The sequence below is a fragment of the Ursus arctos genome, unplaced genomic scaffold, assembly GCF_023065955.2.
Source record: "Ursus arctos isolate Adak ecotype North America unplaced genomic scaffold, UrsArc2.0 scaffold_19, whole genome shotgun sequence".
NCBI lineage: Eukaryota > Metazoa > Chordata > Mammalia > Carnivora > Ursidae > Ursus > Ursus arctos.
In genome coordinates this window covers 56,426,762-56,445,507 of record NW_026622863.1, presented here as the reverse complement: position 1 = coordinate 56,445,507, position 18,746 = coordinate 56,426,762, and the positions used below count along the sequence as shown (strand labels likewise).

General features: G+C 42.4%; 1 protein-coding gene across 2 annotated transcripts; it reads left to right on the top strand.

Annotated features, from left to right (window-relative positions):
• The first annotated feature begins 1,919 nt into the window (after positions 1–1,919).
• On the top strand, positions 1,920–17,187 carry ZNF615 (zinc finger protein 615). 2 transcript variants are annotated; one of them, XM_048223879.2, is made up of 5 exons: positions 1,920–2,849; positions 6,896–7,106; positions 9,243–9,369; positions 9,630–9,725; positions 13,485–17,187. In XM_048223879.2, the coding sequence occupies exons 2-5, from the start codon at positions 7,092–7,094 to the stop codon at positions 15,443–15,445; spliced, it is 2,199 nt and encodes a 732-aa protein (XP_048079836.1). In that variant the 5' UTR covers positions 1,920–2,849; positions 6,896–7,091; the 3' UTR covers positions 15,446–17,187. The 2 variants fall into 2 exon arrangements, with proteins under 2 accessions (XP_048079836.1, XP_026343967.2); XM_026488182.4 differs by having other exon boundaries at positions 1,920–2,896; positions 13,485–16,111.
• The last annotated feature ends 1,559 nt before the right edge of the window (positions 17,188–18,746 follow it).

Here is an 18,746-nt window from a genome sequence, read left to right as displayed (position 1 = left end):
AGTTTTAAAAATTTATAAAGCCTAATAAAAAAAATCATAAGGAAGAGAAAATACATTTACAGTACTACACTGTAAAAAAAATTCACCTATAAGTGAACTCATGCCGTTCAAACCCATGTTGCTCAAGGCTCAACTATATTTCTTTTAGCCATTCCACTAGCAACATAGGAGAGATGTAGTTGCTTTCCATCCTCCCCAGCACTTGGTATTGTCACTATATTTTACATTAACTGTACTCTTAGGTATATAGTAGTGAACAATCTTGAGCTTAACTTGCATTTCCCTAATGGCCAACGATGTTCATTCAACACATCGTTATTACTATTACAATTAGACTTATTTATAACTGGAAGTTTGTACATTTTTACCATCTTTTTTTTTTTTTTAAGATTTTATTTATTTATTTGACAGCGAGAGAGGGAACACAGGCAGGGGGAGTGGGAGAGGAAGAAGCAGGCTCCCAGCGGAGGAGCCCGATGTGGGGCTCGATCCCAGAACGCCGGGATCACGCCCTGAGCCGAAGGCAGATGCTTAAGGACTGAGCCACCCAGGCGCCCCTGATCATCTTGACATATTTCATCCACACCCCACACCCCACCCCCAACCCTGCCTGTCGAAACCACCAATTTTTCTCTGTATCTATGAATTTTGTGGTTTTTTTCCTTTTAGATTCCATATATAAGTGAGATCATACAGTTTATCTTCTCTGAATTATTTAACTTAGCAATAGTACCCTCAGGGTCTATTCATGAGTCATAAATGGCAGGATTTTCTTTTTTATGGCTGAATAATATTCAATTGTGTATACTCCATTTTCTTCATTCATTTGTATAGGACACTTAGGTTTCATTGCCATGGCTATTGTAAATAATGCTGCAATGAGCATGGGAGAACAATTGTCTATTTGAGATAGTGATTTCATTTCCTTTGGTAAGTTCAAGTAGAGTTAGTAGATCATATGGTGGTTTTATTTTTAATTTTTTGAGGAAACTCCATACTGTTTTCCATAGTGGCTGCACCAAATTTAGTGTCCTTCATTCTTTTTATGTCTGTATGCATGTTCATTTATGATTTATTTAACAAATCACCTACTGATGTACATTCATATTGGTATTAGTTACCTTTGCATTACAAAATTACTTTCCTAAAAGTTAATGTCTAAAGACAAACATTTGCTAATTCTGTTGTGTGGGTCTAGGGTTGGATTGTCTGGTGGGGCTGTTTGGAGAGAGGCTGCATGAACTAGATGGCTTTTTTTACACCTCTAAGCCTTCACTGGAATTGATGGAGTCTTTCACAGGCTCTCATGCGGCAAGAGGCTAGCCTGGGCTCTATTTTAATGTATTAGAAGAGTTCCAAGAGACAGACCATACCTCACTGAGCAAGTCCAGTTCTACCCTGTTTGTTATTTGTCCTATTGGACACATGGGTCAGAGTCATCAGGAAGAGATGCTATCCAAAAGTGAATATAGAGATGCAAGTGTTATTTCCTTAAAATTGTCAAAATTGATGCCATAATTATCCTTGTACGTGTTCTCAAAAAAGTAAAATTTCTACTGAATCAATTCTTGAAATTAATTGCTGGCTCAAAGAGATGAAAAGTTTAAATGGATAATTGCAGGATTGTACTCCAAAAACATTTTACTGATTTATGTGCTCTAGTCTGAATCCTGCTTCCCTAAAAACACATCAAATACTTAATATTAAACGTGGTGTGCATTTTAAACTTCCAACTATGATAAGATGATAACGTCTCAGTTCACTCAGCGCCGTATGTGGTGGACAACATTTACGCAAATGAGAAAAATAAGACTTAGCATAATCGAGTGCCTTTATCCCATGACCTCGCCACTCTGAATGTTACTCATCATTCAATCTTTATAAATCTTAAGACTTAAAATATTTTGGTTCGTGCTTACTTTGCATTTTTTTGAGTACTAGATGCACTTTAAAAAATCGAGTATTTGCAATTTAAAAAAATAAGTGGCTTATTGAGCTATTTAAAAATTAGGTTGGTTTTTTTCTTATTCCTTTTATAGTAGGACGTGGAGAGTGGATCTCATATATTGATGATGAAATGGGTTGATCGGAAAACAGTTGGCAATTTTTCTTTCACATGCATGCGCCTTTCCCTCCATTCTTCCCTATTTCTGGCCTTTGGTCCTCAAAGCCTGCCTTCCTCTCCGGACCCAGGGAAAGCTCCGCCTGCGTCTTCGGTTCAGCCCTTCGCCCTGGCCACTGACCTTTTCTGACTTTCAGTGGCCTCCCCCATTACTCGTCCCGAAGCCTAACTGACGCGTTCCAGCGCTTTTATTTCCCGGTCAGTGACCACCATCCCTGTGCCCTCAGAGCTTCCGCGGACGTCATTCATTGTCCAAAAGTCACTTCACGCCCGTTTTTGCTAGACACTCGGTGGAGAAAGCTTCTGTAAGCGGGTTCGCCTTTTCCCAAGCGAGTTCTGTGCTGGACAAATACCTCCACTTCCCGTTAACAGGGTCGTGCCAACTGAGCCGTCTAATTTTAATTTTCCAGTCGGCTCGCTGAAAGGGATTTCCGCCGCGCGGTTTTTGCCTTGTTTAAGCTTCAGCCTGGAGACACTTGCGCGTTACCCGCGGCACCGACACGCGGGTCCACTTTCCCAGCGCCCGTCCTCGCGGGCGCCGAAGAGGCCCCTCGGCGCCCCCTACGACCGTGATCCAAGATGGCCGCCCCCGTGGGGCACGGCCAGGGCGCGGCCATGTTGCCGCAGCGGAAAAGCCGGGATCCAGTTGCCTTTTCTCTAGAAATGCCTCGGACCCTTGTTGGCCACCGTCCCACGGTGCTGAGGGACGCCGACGAAGTTCAGCGAAGTAAGTTCAGGCGCCGACCGTTCGCCGTGGTGTGTAGCGAAAATCGGGTCAGTGTCTCTGTTCATGGACCGTGGCCGAGGTGGGTGGTCGGCGTCGGCCTTGGGTGATGCGGCTGGGATTCCAGCGGGAGGAAAGCGCGGGTGGGTGCTCTTCGGGATTAGGGTGTGCGCTTGTGGTGCCCCTGGCCTCAGTCGGGAGGTGCTCTCGTGGCTCGTGGTTAACGATCTCTGAAGAACAGCCCCCTGGTGCCGAGGGCACATTTGGGGGCCGTTTACTCTCGGGCTCAGAGATTGCTAGCCGGAGGGTGGTGACTGTCAGCGAAGGCTGCATTTTGTTCGGGGTGCGGATTTTGTTCGGGGCTCAAAGATGAGGAGTTGTTTCGGGGTTCATGTACAGGGGTCTGTGGGGTTCATGAGGGGGGTGCTGCCCGTAGCGTCCGCGGCGCTGGCGCGAGTGGGGGCTGCGCCTGGAGGCCAGGGGCTTGGCAGGGGCGTGCTGAGCCCAGACGTCGGCTGCTGCCACAGACTCGAGGTGCGTTTGCGTCCCCCTTCCGCCTTGTAGCCCCGAGTCTTCAGCTCCAGTTTTAAACCCTCTTTGGCACCCAACATCACCCCTTACTCTCGAACTTTCAGAAATCAAAGTTTTTGGTGAGATGAATAATCCAGCATATTTAATAGCTGTTTCATATCTAAGATGCAGCCTTTTATCCTTTGTCCTGCAAGATTCCTGCACATTCCTCTTGGATATTTCTTTTCAGACTCCGTCTGACACAAGTAAAATAACCTCCCTTGTCACTGTAGGTTCCGTTCCCTTGTCAAAATTTTAGTACATTTCAATTTGAGACTTTTATGTGCTCAATATTGATAATTCAGATAAATTGTGTAAGTGGTACTATGATTTTCTCTTACCTTATTTCATGTAAGAAACATTTACAAATTATTTTAATGGCTGAACCTGTGGTATTGTGAGTGGATTCGTATTCAGTGTTTGCATGTATTTATACAAAGGTGAAATGTTTGAAATGTTTAGGTATCATTTTGGGGACATTTTATGATTATGCATTTACTCATGGATTTGTTCCCCTGCCTTTCATTTCCAATGTAGACTGTTGATTTTTATCTCAGTTGTAAGCCTGTTATTCCATTCTGACTCCCTTTCCTTATAATTTTCTATAATATAAAAGATCAATTAACTGTAAATATTTACTTGCTGCTTGGCCACCCTACTAAATTCTTATTGCAGTATCTTTCTCTCCACCTAACATTTTAGTATGCAAAATTTTCAAGCATTACAGAAATACTGAAAGAATATTAAAGTATCCATCCATATACCTACCACCTAGATTCTACCGTTAACGTCCTACTAGACTAGCTCTACCAGTTATCTAACCCTCTATCCATCCTCTGTTCGTAAATCAGTCTTTTTTATTGGAGGTGGGGAGGGGTGGAGGGAGAGGGAGAGAGAGAATCCCAAGCAGGCTCCATGCCCAGCACAGAGCATGGGACTGGGCTCCATCTCACAACCCTGAGATCATGACCTGAGCCAAAATCGAGAGTCAGAAGCCTAACCACCTGAGACACCCAGACACATCATGAATCAGTCTTCTGTTGTTGGTTTTGGTGCATTTTAAAGACACTTGCAGTCCTCTCCCATTACTCTAAATGCCTCTGCAATTACCTGATTAACAGAGTTCTAATAGCTTTTTACTTGTTTCCTTTGTTTACTTAATGAACAGAGATCTTATTTACAAATAGTCTTGGCCTGCTGTGATGTGGAATGAAAGTGAAATTTGGAATGAATTGAATCTGATTTTTATTATTTTTTAAAGATTTTATTTATTTGAGAGAGAGGGTGAATGAGAGAGAGAGAGAGATAGCACCAGCTGGGGGGAGGGGCAAAGGGAGAGGGAGAAGCAGACTCCCCATTGAGCGGGGAGCCTGACAAGGGGCTCAATTCCAAGACTCCAGGATCATGACCTGAGCTGAAGGCATACATTTAACCGACTGAGGCACCCAGGTGCCCCTGAAATGAATGTGATTTTTCAATCCCACTGTGTGATTGATGTGACCTGTGTGTCTGTTTCCCTGAGAGCAAAAAGAAGTTAAGATCTCTCTCAGGGGTTGTTTTGAAGATTAAGTGAAGTAAAATACCTAAAATGGTGATCTGTGATGGCAGGAACCTAGTATATTTGAGTAAAAAGGCTGATAATTTCCCCATATTTATGGTTTTGTGCTTTGTAAAATTTGTGTTTATAACTCATTTTCGCTCTCTCTGCCTCCCCCTTGTTTCTCTGTCTTTTTTTTAAGTATGAAAACTTTTAAAGCTATGAACTTACATTAATGATCTAGCAACAGCAATTTTATTTTAATTGTAGAATGCTGATAATTTTCTGATTTAAAACATAAGTGCCCTTATGAAAACTATAATTAAGAAACTAAATGTCCTGTCAAATATTACACTGTAGGCAGTATTTCCTTTTCAGAAATTCTTAGAAGTAGACTTTTAGGTTACTAGCAATACTTTCATTGACTGTTTTAAATTGATTGTTAAATTATTCCCATGAAACGTCATGTTCTTTAACACTGACCTTGACCTATGTGTGGTTTAAGATGGTATAGTATTGGCCTGGGTGGCTTAGTCATTAAGCGTCTGCCTTTGGCTCAGGTCATGATCCCAGCATTCTGGGATCGAGCCCTGCATCGGGCTCCCTGCTCAGCGGAAGCCTGCTTCTCCCTCTCCCACTCCCCCTGCTTGTGTTCCCTCCCTCACTGCCTCTCTCTCTGTCAAATAAATAAATAAAATCTTAAAAAAAAAAAAAAAAAGATAGTATAGAATTTCTCTATTTAAATGTTGTTAACTAGCCACCTGACTAAAGAGGTATATAGACATATTAGGTGAATACTGATAATTTGCCTCTTTTTTTTTTTAAGATTTTATTTATTTATTTATTTGTTAGAGAGATAGAGCAAAAGCAGGGGGAGCAGCAGGCAGAGGGAGAAGCAGGCTCCTCAGTGAGCAAGGAGCCCAATGTGGGACTCGCTCCCAGGACTCTGGGATTATGACCTGAGTCAAAGGTAGTCGCTTAACCTACTGAGCCACCCAGGCATCCCCATTTCGTACTAATTTACACTTAAACTCTTACTTGGCAGTTTTGTTTCTCTTGACCCCTTGCTCCTCTACTTATGTTGAAGGATCCTTTCCTTTTGTTTGAAGAACATTCATGTTTGCTGTAACACAGGCCTTCTGATGAAGAATTCTCCCTGCTTTTGCCTGAAAATGTCTTTATTTCAGTTCTATTTCTAAAGCATATTTTTGCCGACTATCCTATATAGGTTTGTACTTACAACAGTCTACAGAGTATCAAGAAATGGATGGTAATGAGAAACTAAATAAGACCCTGCTTATTGTTTGCTTAGCACCATGTTCTCAAAACCAAAGTGTGTGCACCCTGGGATGTCAGAAGACTTTTTGAAGAGGTGGACGGACATGCATGATTTAAAAGATACATGGGGCACCTGGGTGGCTTAGTTGGTTAAGCATCCAACTTGGTTTCGGCGTGGGTCTTGATCTCAGGGTCATGAGATTGAGCGCTACGTTGGGCTCTGTGCTGTGCATGGATCCTGCTTGGGATTCTCTCTCTCCCTCTCCCCATCTCCTGCACACAGGTATTCTCTTGTTCTCAATAAATAAATAAATAAATAAATAAATAAATAAATAAATAAATTTAAAAAAATAAAAATGTGTACATCTTAACGGTCTGTATGTCCTCTTTCCTAAAATGGATCCCCCTGAAGAGTCCCCTGCCACTGGGTATCACACTCTTCTGGGTCTCTGTCCCACATTCCCTTCAACAGTCATACTGCTTCTACTCTACAGAAGAAAGGTGTGCTTCCCAAACATTCTGAATATTATGTTTTCTTGGCCCAGAGCACTTAATAAAAAGACTGATCTTTTGGGGGCCTTGGTTTAATAAGGTGAATGCACAGCAACAGTGACAACATCTGGGCCTAAAGAGAATGTGCCACTAAGATTAATTTGCTTTTCAGTCTGTAGGTGCTGGCCCCCCAGGAATAAGAGGGATCAAGGGAACAAGGAGGAAAAGACTCCAAGACTTAGGTAACATCATTTCTGGGGAAACCCTTGACTGGAAACTGAGATTTTTGAACAGAAATTTAGAGCTGATCCAGAAGAGCTAAAGACAGAGCATCCAAATTAGCAGCCATTTCCCAAAATCAGAAGAAGATGATCCAGGCCCAGGTGACTTTTGGTTTCTTTTATTCTTTCCTTTATTTTCCAATGGATTTGTAGAGATCTATATAAAAAAAAAAATCAGTGCAGTTAAAAAGAAAAGTTTAATTGAAAATAGCAGGATCTGGAGAAATCTGGGGAGAGTAGTATCAGGAACCTATTTTTCATAGGATTCCTACTTTGTGATTTATGTTGGAATGAATATATGTGACTGTGTAAGACCCTCTAGGTCACATTAGCTGTCAGTGCGCTGCAAATATCTCTGACAGTCGTCACAAGAGAATCTTGGTAAGTTACAAGGTAGGCATTACTGTGATCTGTTTCTACTGCCAACACTTCTGACACCAATAACCTGTTCTCCAGCTCTCCAGATACCACCTGCTTACAGTTTGATTCGATCTTGACACTGATGACATGGAGTTACTATCATACTCCACAAGTTTATAGGGCTCAGCTCTGCAAGACTGCCCTCACTTCAGATGTCAAGTATCGGGTGCCCAGGATACACATACTTCTGACTTGACTACAAATAGGCAGTTCCCACAATCCCTTCGTTGGTTTTGATAATTCACTGACTCACATAACTCAGGAAAACACTTTGCAGTTACCAGTTTATTATAAAGGGTAGAAGATGGGAACAGCCAAATGGAAGAGAAGCACAAAGCAAGCTATGGGAGAAGGGGCAAGGACCTTCCATGCCCTCTCCAAGCAAGCTACCCTCCCAGCACCTTGATGTGCTCACCAACCTGGAAGTTCTCAGCCTTGTAGTGTAGTGTGGTGGTTTTTTTTTTTTTTTTTTTTTAATATATTTTATGTATTTATATGTGCATGTGGGAACAAGCCGGGGGGGGGGGGGGGAGGGACAGAGAAAGAGGAACAAGCAGACTCCCCACTGAGCGCGGAGCTGGATACAGTGCTCTCTACCAGGACCCTGAGATCATGATCTGAGCCAAAGTCAGACGCTTAACCCGCTGAGCCACCCAAGTGCCCCTGGAGTGTAGTGTTTTTTATGGAGGTTTCATCTTGTAGGGGCAGTTGATTAAATCACTGGCTGTTGGTGATTATCTCAATCTCCAGTCCCTCTCCCCTTCCTGGACAGCTGGGGTGGGGCTGAAAATTCCAGCCCTGTAAACAATAGGTTGGTTTCCCCTAGCAACCAGCCATATCCTTAGGGTATCTAGGGGCCCACCAGAGAGTTACCTTGTTATATAAATTCAGGTATGGTTGAAAGGAGCTTGTTACAAATAATGGAAGATGCCCCTCCCACCCGAACCGCTTAGGAAATTCCAGGGCTTTAGGAGCTCTTGTGAAAAGAACCGAAGACAAATACCAAATACAAACTTCTTCTTATATCACAATATCACAGGCATCACCTGTGAGGAGAAAACAGACTGGTTCCTTGAGGAATGTTAATGTTTCATGGCTCATAGGTCTGAAGTTCACATAGGTCTTTGATGGTTCTTCAGAGAGATAATCTGGTGGGTGAGGTCCTTAACTACCCTTACTACTTATAAATGTAAAAAATGTATTTCTTCATTGTATCTATTATGGTATTAGCCTTGCCTAATAATATGCACCCATACATATATATTTGTCTATGTATATATATGTGCCATAAATATGTTCTTTATAGTTTTTTTTTACAAATTTGCTTAATCATGTTAATCCTTTTGCTTTATACATGTTTTATACGGTTTCTTTTATTTTGTTTATTTTATTAACCACTGCAATTAGTATGTATTGTCTTGTGACTCTATTTTCTGCAGTCTCTTCATTACTGGTTTTGGTATTGGCTCAAATGCTCTTGGTGAATTTAGAAACCTGTATTATTTGTCTGCTTATAAGCATTATATAGTTCAGTATTGACAAATAGATGCTCAAATAATATATAGATTACAGATCTTCTTATACTAGCAAGAGGATTTAGTGATACATATTACAGAAATTTTCTTAAATTTTCAAATTTGTTGAGTAAATAGAAGATTGCCCAATGACATAATATTATACAAGGTTCGTCTATCACGGTGTATTAAAGAATAAAACCCACCATTTCCTATATAGCGAAATGAGCAGAATAATTTCCTTTATCTGTTTTTTCCATATCACAAGAATATCACTTCATTAAACATAACTGTGTTGTAACAGGAATTCCTGACATTTGATGATGTGGCCGTGGACTTCACCTGGGAGGAGTGGCAGCTCCTGGCCCCTGCTCAGAAGGACCTGTACCGGGACATGATGTTGGAAAATTATAGGAACCTGGTGTCAGTGGGTGAGGACAGCTCCCCTGTGTCACTCACAGGGTGCTTTTCCAGTGGCTCTTTCTTTCTCAGCTGCTTAACTCTTTAACACTTTGAAATGGTAGATCCTCAGATCTTCCTCTTGCCTTAGACAAGAAGGTATAATGTCCCATCTTTTGAGAGAAAAGCCTCAATGTTACAGATGGGAAACCTGTTTAGTCCCTAAAATATAACATTATCCCTTGTTGATGTACCCCAGTCCACTGAGTCTTTTATCTTTTCTCATGAACAGGGTATCAAGCCAGCAAACCAGATGCACTCTCCAAGTTGGAACGAGGAGAAGAACTTTGGACAATAGAAGATGAAATCCACAGTCGAATCTGCCCAGGTGAGGGCGAACTGGCAAGATGGATGGCTGCAGTAGTATTCTGGTCAGTCAGAGAAGGCATCAGAACTGTGACAGGAAACATAAACAGCCCCTCTCTGTATCTCTCTTCCCATATGAGAACTCTCTTTCTTTGTTGAAGTTTAGAGGAAAATATTCCCGTTTTTCTTTTGAGATCGGATCCCTGTTTACTTTATATACTTATTTTTGTTTGCATAGTCATCTTCTTTCTAGGATTTTCTTTTCTTTTTCTTTTATTATTTTTTAAAAAATTTATGTATTTATTTTTAGACAGAAAGCCTGCGTGAGCAGGGGGAGGGACAGAGGGAGAGGGAGAAAGAGAATCCTCAAGCAGGAGAGCCTTGATGCAGGTCTCAGTCCCACAGCCTGAGATCATGACCTGAGCCAAAATCCAGAGTCGGATGCTTGACCAACTGAGCCACCCAGGTGCTTCCTTTTTAATTTTTTTAAGGATTTTTGTTTTTGAGTAATCTGTATACCCAACGTGGGCCTCAGACTTACAACCCCGAAATCAAGAGTCACATGCTCCAGTGACTGAGCCAATCAGGCTCTCCCTCCTAGGATTTTCTAATCTTCCTCTTCTTCCTCCACTGTGACAGTGTTTTTACCTGTGTTACCACCTCTCCTGCTATGAAATTCCACTTTCCAGGCGTCTATGGAAAAAAAACAACTTTGACTTCATCACTTTTTTCTTACTGCTTTGCTTGCCTACCTTACTAGGAAATAATGATTTCCTTCCATAACATCTAACCCTACCTTGGATGCTTTGTCTCCACAGTAACCTGGTTTTTGCTATCCATTTATGTCATTCTTTGGCTCTCCTCCCCCACTTTCCCACCAGAACCCTGGAGGTTCTCCATACTTCTGTTTTCATTTTCTTCTCAGTCCTCATAACTGAAAAGCTTCCTCTATTCCCATGAATTAACCTCTGTTCCTTCTCTCCAACATCCAAATTGGCTTCTCTCTTTTTTTTTTTTTTTTTTTTAAAGATTTTATTTATTTATTTGACAGAGATAGAGACAGCCAGTGAGAGAGGGAACACAAGCAGGGGGAGTGGGAGAGGAAGAAGCAGGCTCATAGTGGAAGAGCCTGATGTGGGGCTCGATCCCAGAACGCCAGGATCACGCCCTGAGCCGAAGGCAGACGCTTAGCCGCTGCACCACCCAGGCGCCCCTGGCTTCTCTCTTAATATTGTCTAATGCATGCTTTCTTTCTATGTATTTTACTCCTTCATGGCAGCTAGCCCATGACTTCCCATTTTGTGTGTGAGAACGGGAATCATCTTTTCTCCATCCTTTTTTTAAAAAAAAAAATAGGTTCTTTTTCAGCTCAACACAACCACACATTTTAAATTTCTCCCTATCCTGGCATTACCTCATTACCTTGAGTGTTCTCTACTTGTTGAGCTTTCTTCTTTTTGGGGGGCGTGGGAGGGGAGAGAATTTTAAGTAGGCTCCGCAGCCTTACACGGGGCTCAGTATTACAATGCTGAGATCATGACCTGAGCAGAAATCAAGAGTTGGACGGTTAACTGACTGAGCCACCCAGGTGCTTCTGAGATCTCTTCTTAAAGGTCATTTGATTAACAAGAAAATATCTTTTTTAACATGGCTACATGATTTCCAACCCAACCAGGTCATAACTTATATCTGCTTCAAATGATTTCCTTCATGGTTTTGCTAATTCAGATTTTCCTTTAGTGATTAGATGTTATCACTGCATTTATTTTCCTAAAACAAAAGTTTTCACATGATTTTTTTTTTTAATTCAGTCAGTCATGCCCATTTATTATTACTTTACAATTTCTAAAGTGATGGCAAAATGGAATTTCCACTAATTTTTTAAGACCTTGAGTCTGATTCTTTTCTTTTCTCTTCAAGTATAATTAACATATAGTGTTAGTTTCGAGTATACAGTATGATTCAACAATTCTATATATTTCTCTGTGCTCATTAAGGTAAGTTGCCCTTCACTCCCCTTATCTATTTAAGCCATCCTCCCACCCACCTCCCCTCTGGCAATTACCAGTTTGTTCTCTGTATTTAAGAGCCTGCTTTTTTGTCTCTTTTTGCTTTGTTCACTTGTTTTGTTTCTTAAATTCCACAGATGGGTAGAATCATAAGGTATTTGTCTTTCTCTGGCTGACATATTTCACTTAGTATTATACCCTGTAGGTCCATTCATGTTGTTGCAAATGGCAAGATTTCCTTCTTTTTTATGGCTGAGTGATATTCCATAGGATGTGTATACCACATCTTCTTCTTATTTTTTTTTTTCCCAAATTTTTATTTATGGGGCACCTGGGTGGCTCAGGCGTTAAGCGTCTGCTTTCGGCTCAGGGCATGATCCCAGCATTCTGGTATCGAGCCCCACATCAGGCTCTTCCACTGGGAGCCTGCTTCTCCCTCTCCCACTCCCCCTGCTTGTGTTCCCTCTCTCGCTGGCTGTCTCTCTCTCTGTCAAATAAATAAATAAAATCTTTAAAAAAAATTTTTTTTTAATTTAAATTCTGTTTAGTTAACATATAGTGTAATATTGGTTTCAGGAGTAGAATTTAGTGATTCATCTCTTACATATAACACCCAGTGCTCATCACAAGTACCCTCCTTAATACCCATCACCCATTTAGGCCATCCCCAACCTACCTTCCTCCATCAACCCTCAGTTTGTTCTCTATAGTTAAGAGTCTCTTATGGTTTGCTTCTGTCTTTTTTTTTCCCCCTTCCTGTATGTACATTTGTTTTGTTTCTTAAATTCCACCTGTCTGAAATCCTGTGGTGTTTGTTTTTTCTGACTGGCTTATTTCACTTAGCATAATACACTCTAGCTCCATCCACATCATCGCAAAAGGCAAGATTTCATTCTTTTTGATGGCTGAGTAATACTCCATTGTATATATATGCCACATCTTTATCCATTCATCAGTCGACGGACATTTCGGCTCTTTCCATAGGTTAGCTGTGGTTGATAATGCTGCTATAAACGTCAGGGTGCATATGCCCCTTCAAATATGTATTTTTGTATCCTTTGTTGTATCATAGGGTAGTTCTATTTTTTTTTTTTAAGATTTTATTTATTTATTTGAGAGACCACGTGAGAGAGCACAAGTGCTGGAGAGGGAGAATCAGGCTGCCCATTGAGCAGGAAGCCTGATGCAGGGCTCGATCCCAGGACCCTGGGATCATGACCTGAGCTGAAAGCAGCCACTTAACTGACTGAGCCACCCAGGTGCCCCAGGATAGTTCTATTTTTAACTTTTTTTTTTTTTTTTAAAGATTTTATTATTTATTTGACAGAGATAGAGACAGCCAGCAAGAGAGGGAACACAAGCAGGGGGAGCGGGAGAGGAAGAAGCAGGCTCATAGCAGAGGAGCCTGATGTGGGGCTCGATCCCACAACGCCGGGATCACGCCCTGAGCCGAAGGCAGACGCCCAACCGCTGTGCCACCCAGGCGCCCCTATTTTTAACTTTTTTTTTAAATGATTTTATTTCTTAGAGAGAGAGCAAACACGAATGAAGGGAGGGGCAGAGGGAGAGGGATAAGCAGGCTCCCTGCTGAGTGTGGAGCCGAACGTGAGGCTCGATCCCAGGACCCTGAGATCATGACCTGAGCCAAAGTCAGACACTTAACCTACTGAGCCACCCAGGCACCCCCACACGAAGGCATTTTTAAAACAGTTTTATTCCAATCTAAGATTATGAGAGATCACAGAATGATTCATTGTTCTTTTCTCTCCTAGAACTCAGGAAAGTTGATGATCCTCTGCAGTGTCACTTGCAAAATCGAAGCATTCAGAAGAGTGTGGAACAGTGCTGTGAACATAATACATTTGCGGATATTCTTAATCAGAGTGAAAGTCATTTCCTGTTAAAACAAAATTATGATATGTTTGACTTATGTGAAAAACCTTTAAAATCAAATATAAGTTTTGAAAGCCAGAGTATAAACTGTAACGCAACGAACTCTACTGAGTTTAATGAAAATGGGAAATTCCTTCTTCATACTAACCATGAACAATTTTATAGTGTAATAAAATTTCCTGTAAATGTAAAACCTATCAACAATAATTCCCAGGTCATTAAACCGCAAAGAACTCACAACATGCAGAAAGCCCACGTATGTGATGAATGTGGGAAAGCCTTTGTCAAGGTGTCTCAGCTCACTGATCATCAGAGAGTTCATACTAGAGAAAAACCTCATGGATGCAGTCTGTGTGGGAAGGCATTCTCTAGAAAATCCAGGCTAACTGAACATCAGAGAATTCATACAGGCCTGAAACATTATGAATGTACTGAATGTGACAAAACGTTCCTCAAGAAATCACAGTTCAGTGTACACCAGAAAACTCATACGGGACAAAAGTCTTATACATGTAACGAATGTGGGAAAGCATTCATCAAGAAGTGTCGGCTTATTTATCATCAGCGAACTCATACAGGAGAGAAGCCTCATGGGTGCAGTCTATGTGAGAAAGCCTTCTCTACAAAGTTTAGTCTCACTACACATCAGAAAACTCATACAGGAGAGAAACCCTTTATATGCAGTGAATGTGGAAAAGGCTTCATTGAGAAGAGGCGTCTTGTTGCACATCACCGAACTCATACTGGTGAGAAACCTTTTATATGCAATGAATGTGGGAAAGGTTTCACCTTGAAGAACAGTCTTATCACACATCAGCAAACTCATACAGAACAGAAATTGTATACATGCAGTGAATGTGGAAAAGGCTTTTCAGTGAAGCACTGTCTCATCGTACATCAACGAACTCATACAGGAGAGAAACCCTACACATGCAATGAGTGTGGAAAAGGCTTCACCTTGAAGAGTCCTCTCATCAGACATCAGCGAACACATACAGGAGAGAAACCCTATGTATGTAGTGTATGTGGAAAAGGCTTTACCATGAAGAGTGATCTCATTGTACATCAGCGAACTCATACTGCAGAGAAGCCATATATATGCAATGATTGTGGGAAAGGCTTCACTGTGAAGAGCCGTCTGATTGTACATCAGCGCACTCATACAGGAGAGAAACCTTATGTATGCAGTGAATGTGGAAAAGGTTTTCCAGCAAAGATACGGCTGATTGGACATCAACGAACTCATACAGGAGAGAAGCCCTATATATGCAATGAATGTGGAAAAGGCTTCACAGAGAAGAGTCATCTCAATGTACATAGGCGCACTCATACAGGAGAAAAACCCTATATATGTAACGAATGTGGCAAAGGCTTAACTGGGAAAAGCATGCTTATTGCACATTTGCGAACTCATACTGGGGAGAAACCGTATATATGCAATGAATGTGGAAAGGGCTTCACCATGAAGAGTACTCTAGGTATACATCAGCAAACTCATACTGGGGAGAAACCATACAAATGCAATGAATGTGATAAAGCCTTCAGGAAGAAGACTTGCCTCATACAACATCAGAGATTTCACACAGGAAAAACTTCCTTTGCATGTACTGAATGTGGAAAATTTTCTTTGCGTAAAAATGATCTCATTACCCATCAGAGAATTCACACAGGAGAGAAACCGTATGAATGCAGTGAATGTGGGAAAGCTTTCACCACAAAGTCAGGGCTCAATGTTCATCAGAGAAAACATACAGGAGAGAGGCCCTATGGATGCAGTGATTGTGGGAAAACTTTTGCCCACTTGTCAATCCTTGTTAAACATAAGAGGATTCACACATAGTCACTTTGGGATAAACTGTTGTCAGTTGTAGGCCCTCAAGATAATAGTATGTAATGAAAATAATGCAAAGAATGATATTATCTTTAGTGATCAATTGTGTCATATTTTATGTTGATGAAAAGATTTACAAAACAACTCACAATCATCCTTGATGAAAATATTTTAGGATATTATACATCTAAAAAGTGTAGACAAATAGATTCAATGAATGTGACAGACTAGGAAAGCCTTCAGTGGAAAGTAGACCCTATCATGTGATCATCACAGATAATGAATATTTCTAATTGGTAGAAATATAACTGTGGGAAAACCTTTGCCCAGAAGTAAGACCTCAAAAGATGTCAGTTCACACTAGACAAGTACTTTCCTATGGCAATAAATATAGTAGGGCTTGAAGTAATATATTTGCCCGGAAATCTGTACAGAAATAACTTAGGAACACATTCAGTGTGGGGGACTTCAGCAAAATATCAGACAACTTAAAGAAGCCTTGGGGAAATGATGAATGAGAGCATTCTGTCATGTCTAAACATAACAGATAATATGCCTCACAAGCATTCAGAACATACTTCAGCTATATTCCTGATTGCCTTGTCATTGATTTTATAAATTTTAAATAGTGGCAGTTACTCTCCCCATGGATTAAATTTTAATATGTACAATGCAGGAGTGTTCCATGCCTGTGTCATTATATAATTAACTTTTGAATTTCTTTAGTTCCAGTTTAATTGTTATTACAGAATACTTAAAGTACTTCAAAATGAAATACTATATTCATTTCATATGTATAACTCAATATATTTGGATGTGTTTAACCAAGTTATAAGCACCATCAATTTTGAATTTGAAATAGGTTTAGAATCACAAAAACTAGAATGTTTCAGAGATTTCCTAAATGCCCTTCAGCCCGCTACTTCCAAAGGTAACATTTTACATAACCTGAGTTCATTATAAAATAGAGGAAAGTGAAATTATTATAATGCTTTTAACCACAGGATTTACTTGGATCTCACCAGTTTTAACATGTACAAATTTTTGTTTGGTTTTTATATATAGTTTTAAGAAACTTTATCACATGTGTAGGTTTTTGTAACCAACACCACAAAATGTTTTGTCAACAAACCCCTTCATGGTTACATTTTTCTGTGACCCTAACCCCTGGCATCAGAGATTCTATCAATTTGTCATTTATAGAATATGAGGAAAGTAGAATCATTTAGCACTTACTCTTTGAAGTTGGCTATTTGACCTTGTGATATAATAGAAAGTATATACGTTGGTCCCTGCCCCTGGTTCCTGGCACACACTCCTAAAACCCTTGTAAATTACTAAGTGATGAGTACACTAGGTGCATTTTTTTTATTCTAATGAGGCAACCCTGGGTGGGCTCCTGTATGGCTTCTGGATGGGGACTGGTCACCAGAGAGACTAAGCCATGGTTAGAAGCTTAGAACTTTCAGCCATGCCCCCCTACCCCGCCACCCCCCAATCCACCGGAAAGGGGGGAAGGAAATTGAGTTAATAATTGATCAGTTCTACCTGAGGAAGCCTCCATAAAATCCCCAATGGTAGATGAACTTCCAGGTAGGTGAACGCATCCAGGTACAGGGAGGGTAACATACCACAACTCCATGGGGATAGACGCTCCTGTGCTTGGGACCCTCCCTTACCGCCTATGTAGGTCTTCATCTGGCTGTTACCTATGTTCTTTATCCTAGCCTTTAATAAACTGGTGTAAGTGTTGTCTCTGAATCCTGTGAGCTGCTCTAGCAAATTAATGAAAGCAGAGGAGGGGGTTGTGGGAGGCTCCCACTTGTAGCTACGTCAGAAATTGTAGGGTGCATGCAGACCCGCTGCTTGCCCCCCGCATATGAAAAGAGGAGAGGGGTACACTTGGTAGGACTGGGCTCTTCCCCTGTGGGATCTGAACTAGCTCCACGTTGACAGTGTCAGAATGGAGTTACATCGCAGGACCGCCAGCTGCTGCCCTGGAGAACTGCTTGGTGTGTGGAAATCCCCACGCACGTTTGGTGACCGGAAGTGTCCTGTGGCAGTTGTGTGAGGAAAGGAGACGCACAGGACGACAATGCAACGGAGATGGAGCGAGGAGCTCTCTGGGGTCTTCTCTGCATTTGGACACCGGACTTACTGCAAACTGGCCGCACCCAAATTCTTCCTGCCCAACGGCTCAGGGGAACCATCAACTTGCTCTTTTTCCCAAACTCATGATTAGAACGCGCCCCACGCCACAGCGGGCTTAGGTAAGTTCCCGCCTCTGAAAGGTAGTTAGCTCTGCGCCTGTGACCCTCTCTTGAGAGGAAGGCTTCGGGTGCCCCTAAGACGGTTCCATTTCTTCCCGCCGGGGAGACTGCTGGCAGCCAATGGCCGCTCCAGTCAGAAACGCCACACACGCTCTGGGAGGAAACGGCGGTCACCTCACACCTGCATGCTCTCAGCGAGCGAGCAGAGCGCACTTCCGGGGGACCGGAGCTCTCAGCGAGCGAGCAGAGCGCACTTCCGGGGGACCGGAGCTCTCAGCGAGCGAGCAGAGCGCACTTCCGGTGGGTCCGGCGCGCGCCCGACGCGCTGCCTGCAGCCTGCGACGTCCACAGTGTTGGCGGGGAGGGCGCGGAGAGCACTGCAGGCAGACGCGGTCCGGGGAGCCCTGAGAGGCTGGGGGTCTGGTGCGCCTGACTGGGTGTGGGTCCCGAGTGAGGGGCCCAGCCGGTGAAGTGGGAACGCGCGTGGGGACGTCTGCCGGGTTTGGGGTCAGTCACGGAGGAATGCAGACGTGCGTTAAGGCGTAGTCCTCAGAGACTGACGATGAAGGGCGGATGGTCAGGGCCTGGGGCCAGTGTGTTAACTCAGCCCGGCTCGGTGACTGAAAACTAGGTGGCAGGTGCGGACCCACGATCCCTGCCCCTGGGCTGCCTTAGCGATTTCACCTGGGGCTCCTGACAGGGAGCAGCCTGCGGTGGTAGGGGCAGGAATTTCATGGACCAGAGCTCCTGGGGCTGAACTTGAGATCGCATTTGAGGTCAGTGCTGTTTGGGGAGTGCAGGGTTTGTCTGTGTTTGAGAGCAGAGGAGTCTGGAAGTTTTGAGACCGATAGCTCCGGGCTAGTGGGTGTTTTGAGGCTCAACCTTCGGATGGTGGAAACATTTCCTTTTGGTTTTTTCGAGTTCCTTCTCCAGGTTCCTACAAAAATGTGAAGAAAAATTTGTCTCCTATATCCACTCTTCTCATTGCCCCTCGCAAAATCGGAGTAGTTCACCATGATCAAGTGGGGTGTCCATGAATA

Excerpts from the sequence above, each read along its gene's own strand:
- ZNF615 (XM_048223879.2), top strand. Across the intron at positions 9,370-9,629 it reads TAGGAACCTGGTGTCAGTGG|GGTATCAAGCCAGCAAACCA; the intron begins GTGAGGACAGCT and ends TCTCATGAACAG. Across the intron at positions 9,726-13,484 it reads CCACAGTCGAATCTGCCCAG|AACTCAGGAAAGTTGATGAT; the intron begins GTGAGGGCGAAC and ends TTTCTCTCCTAG.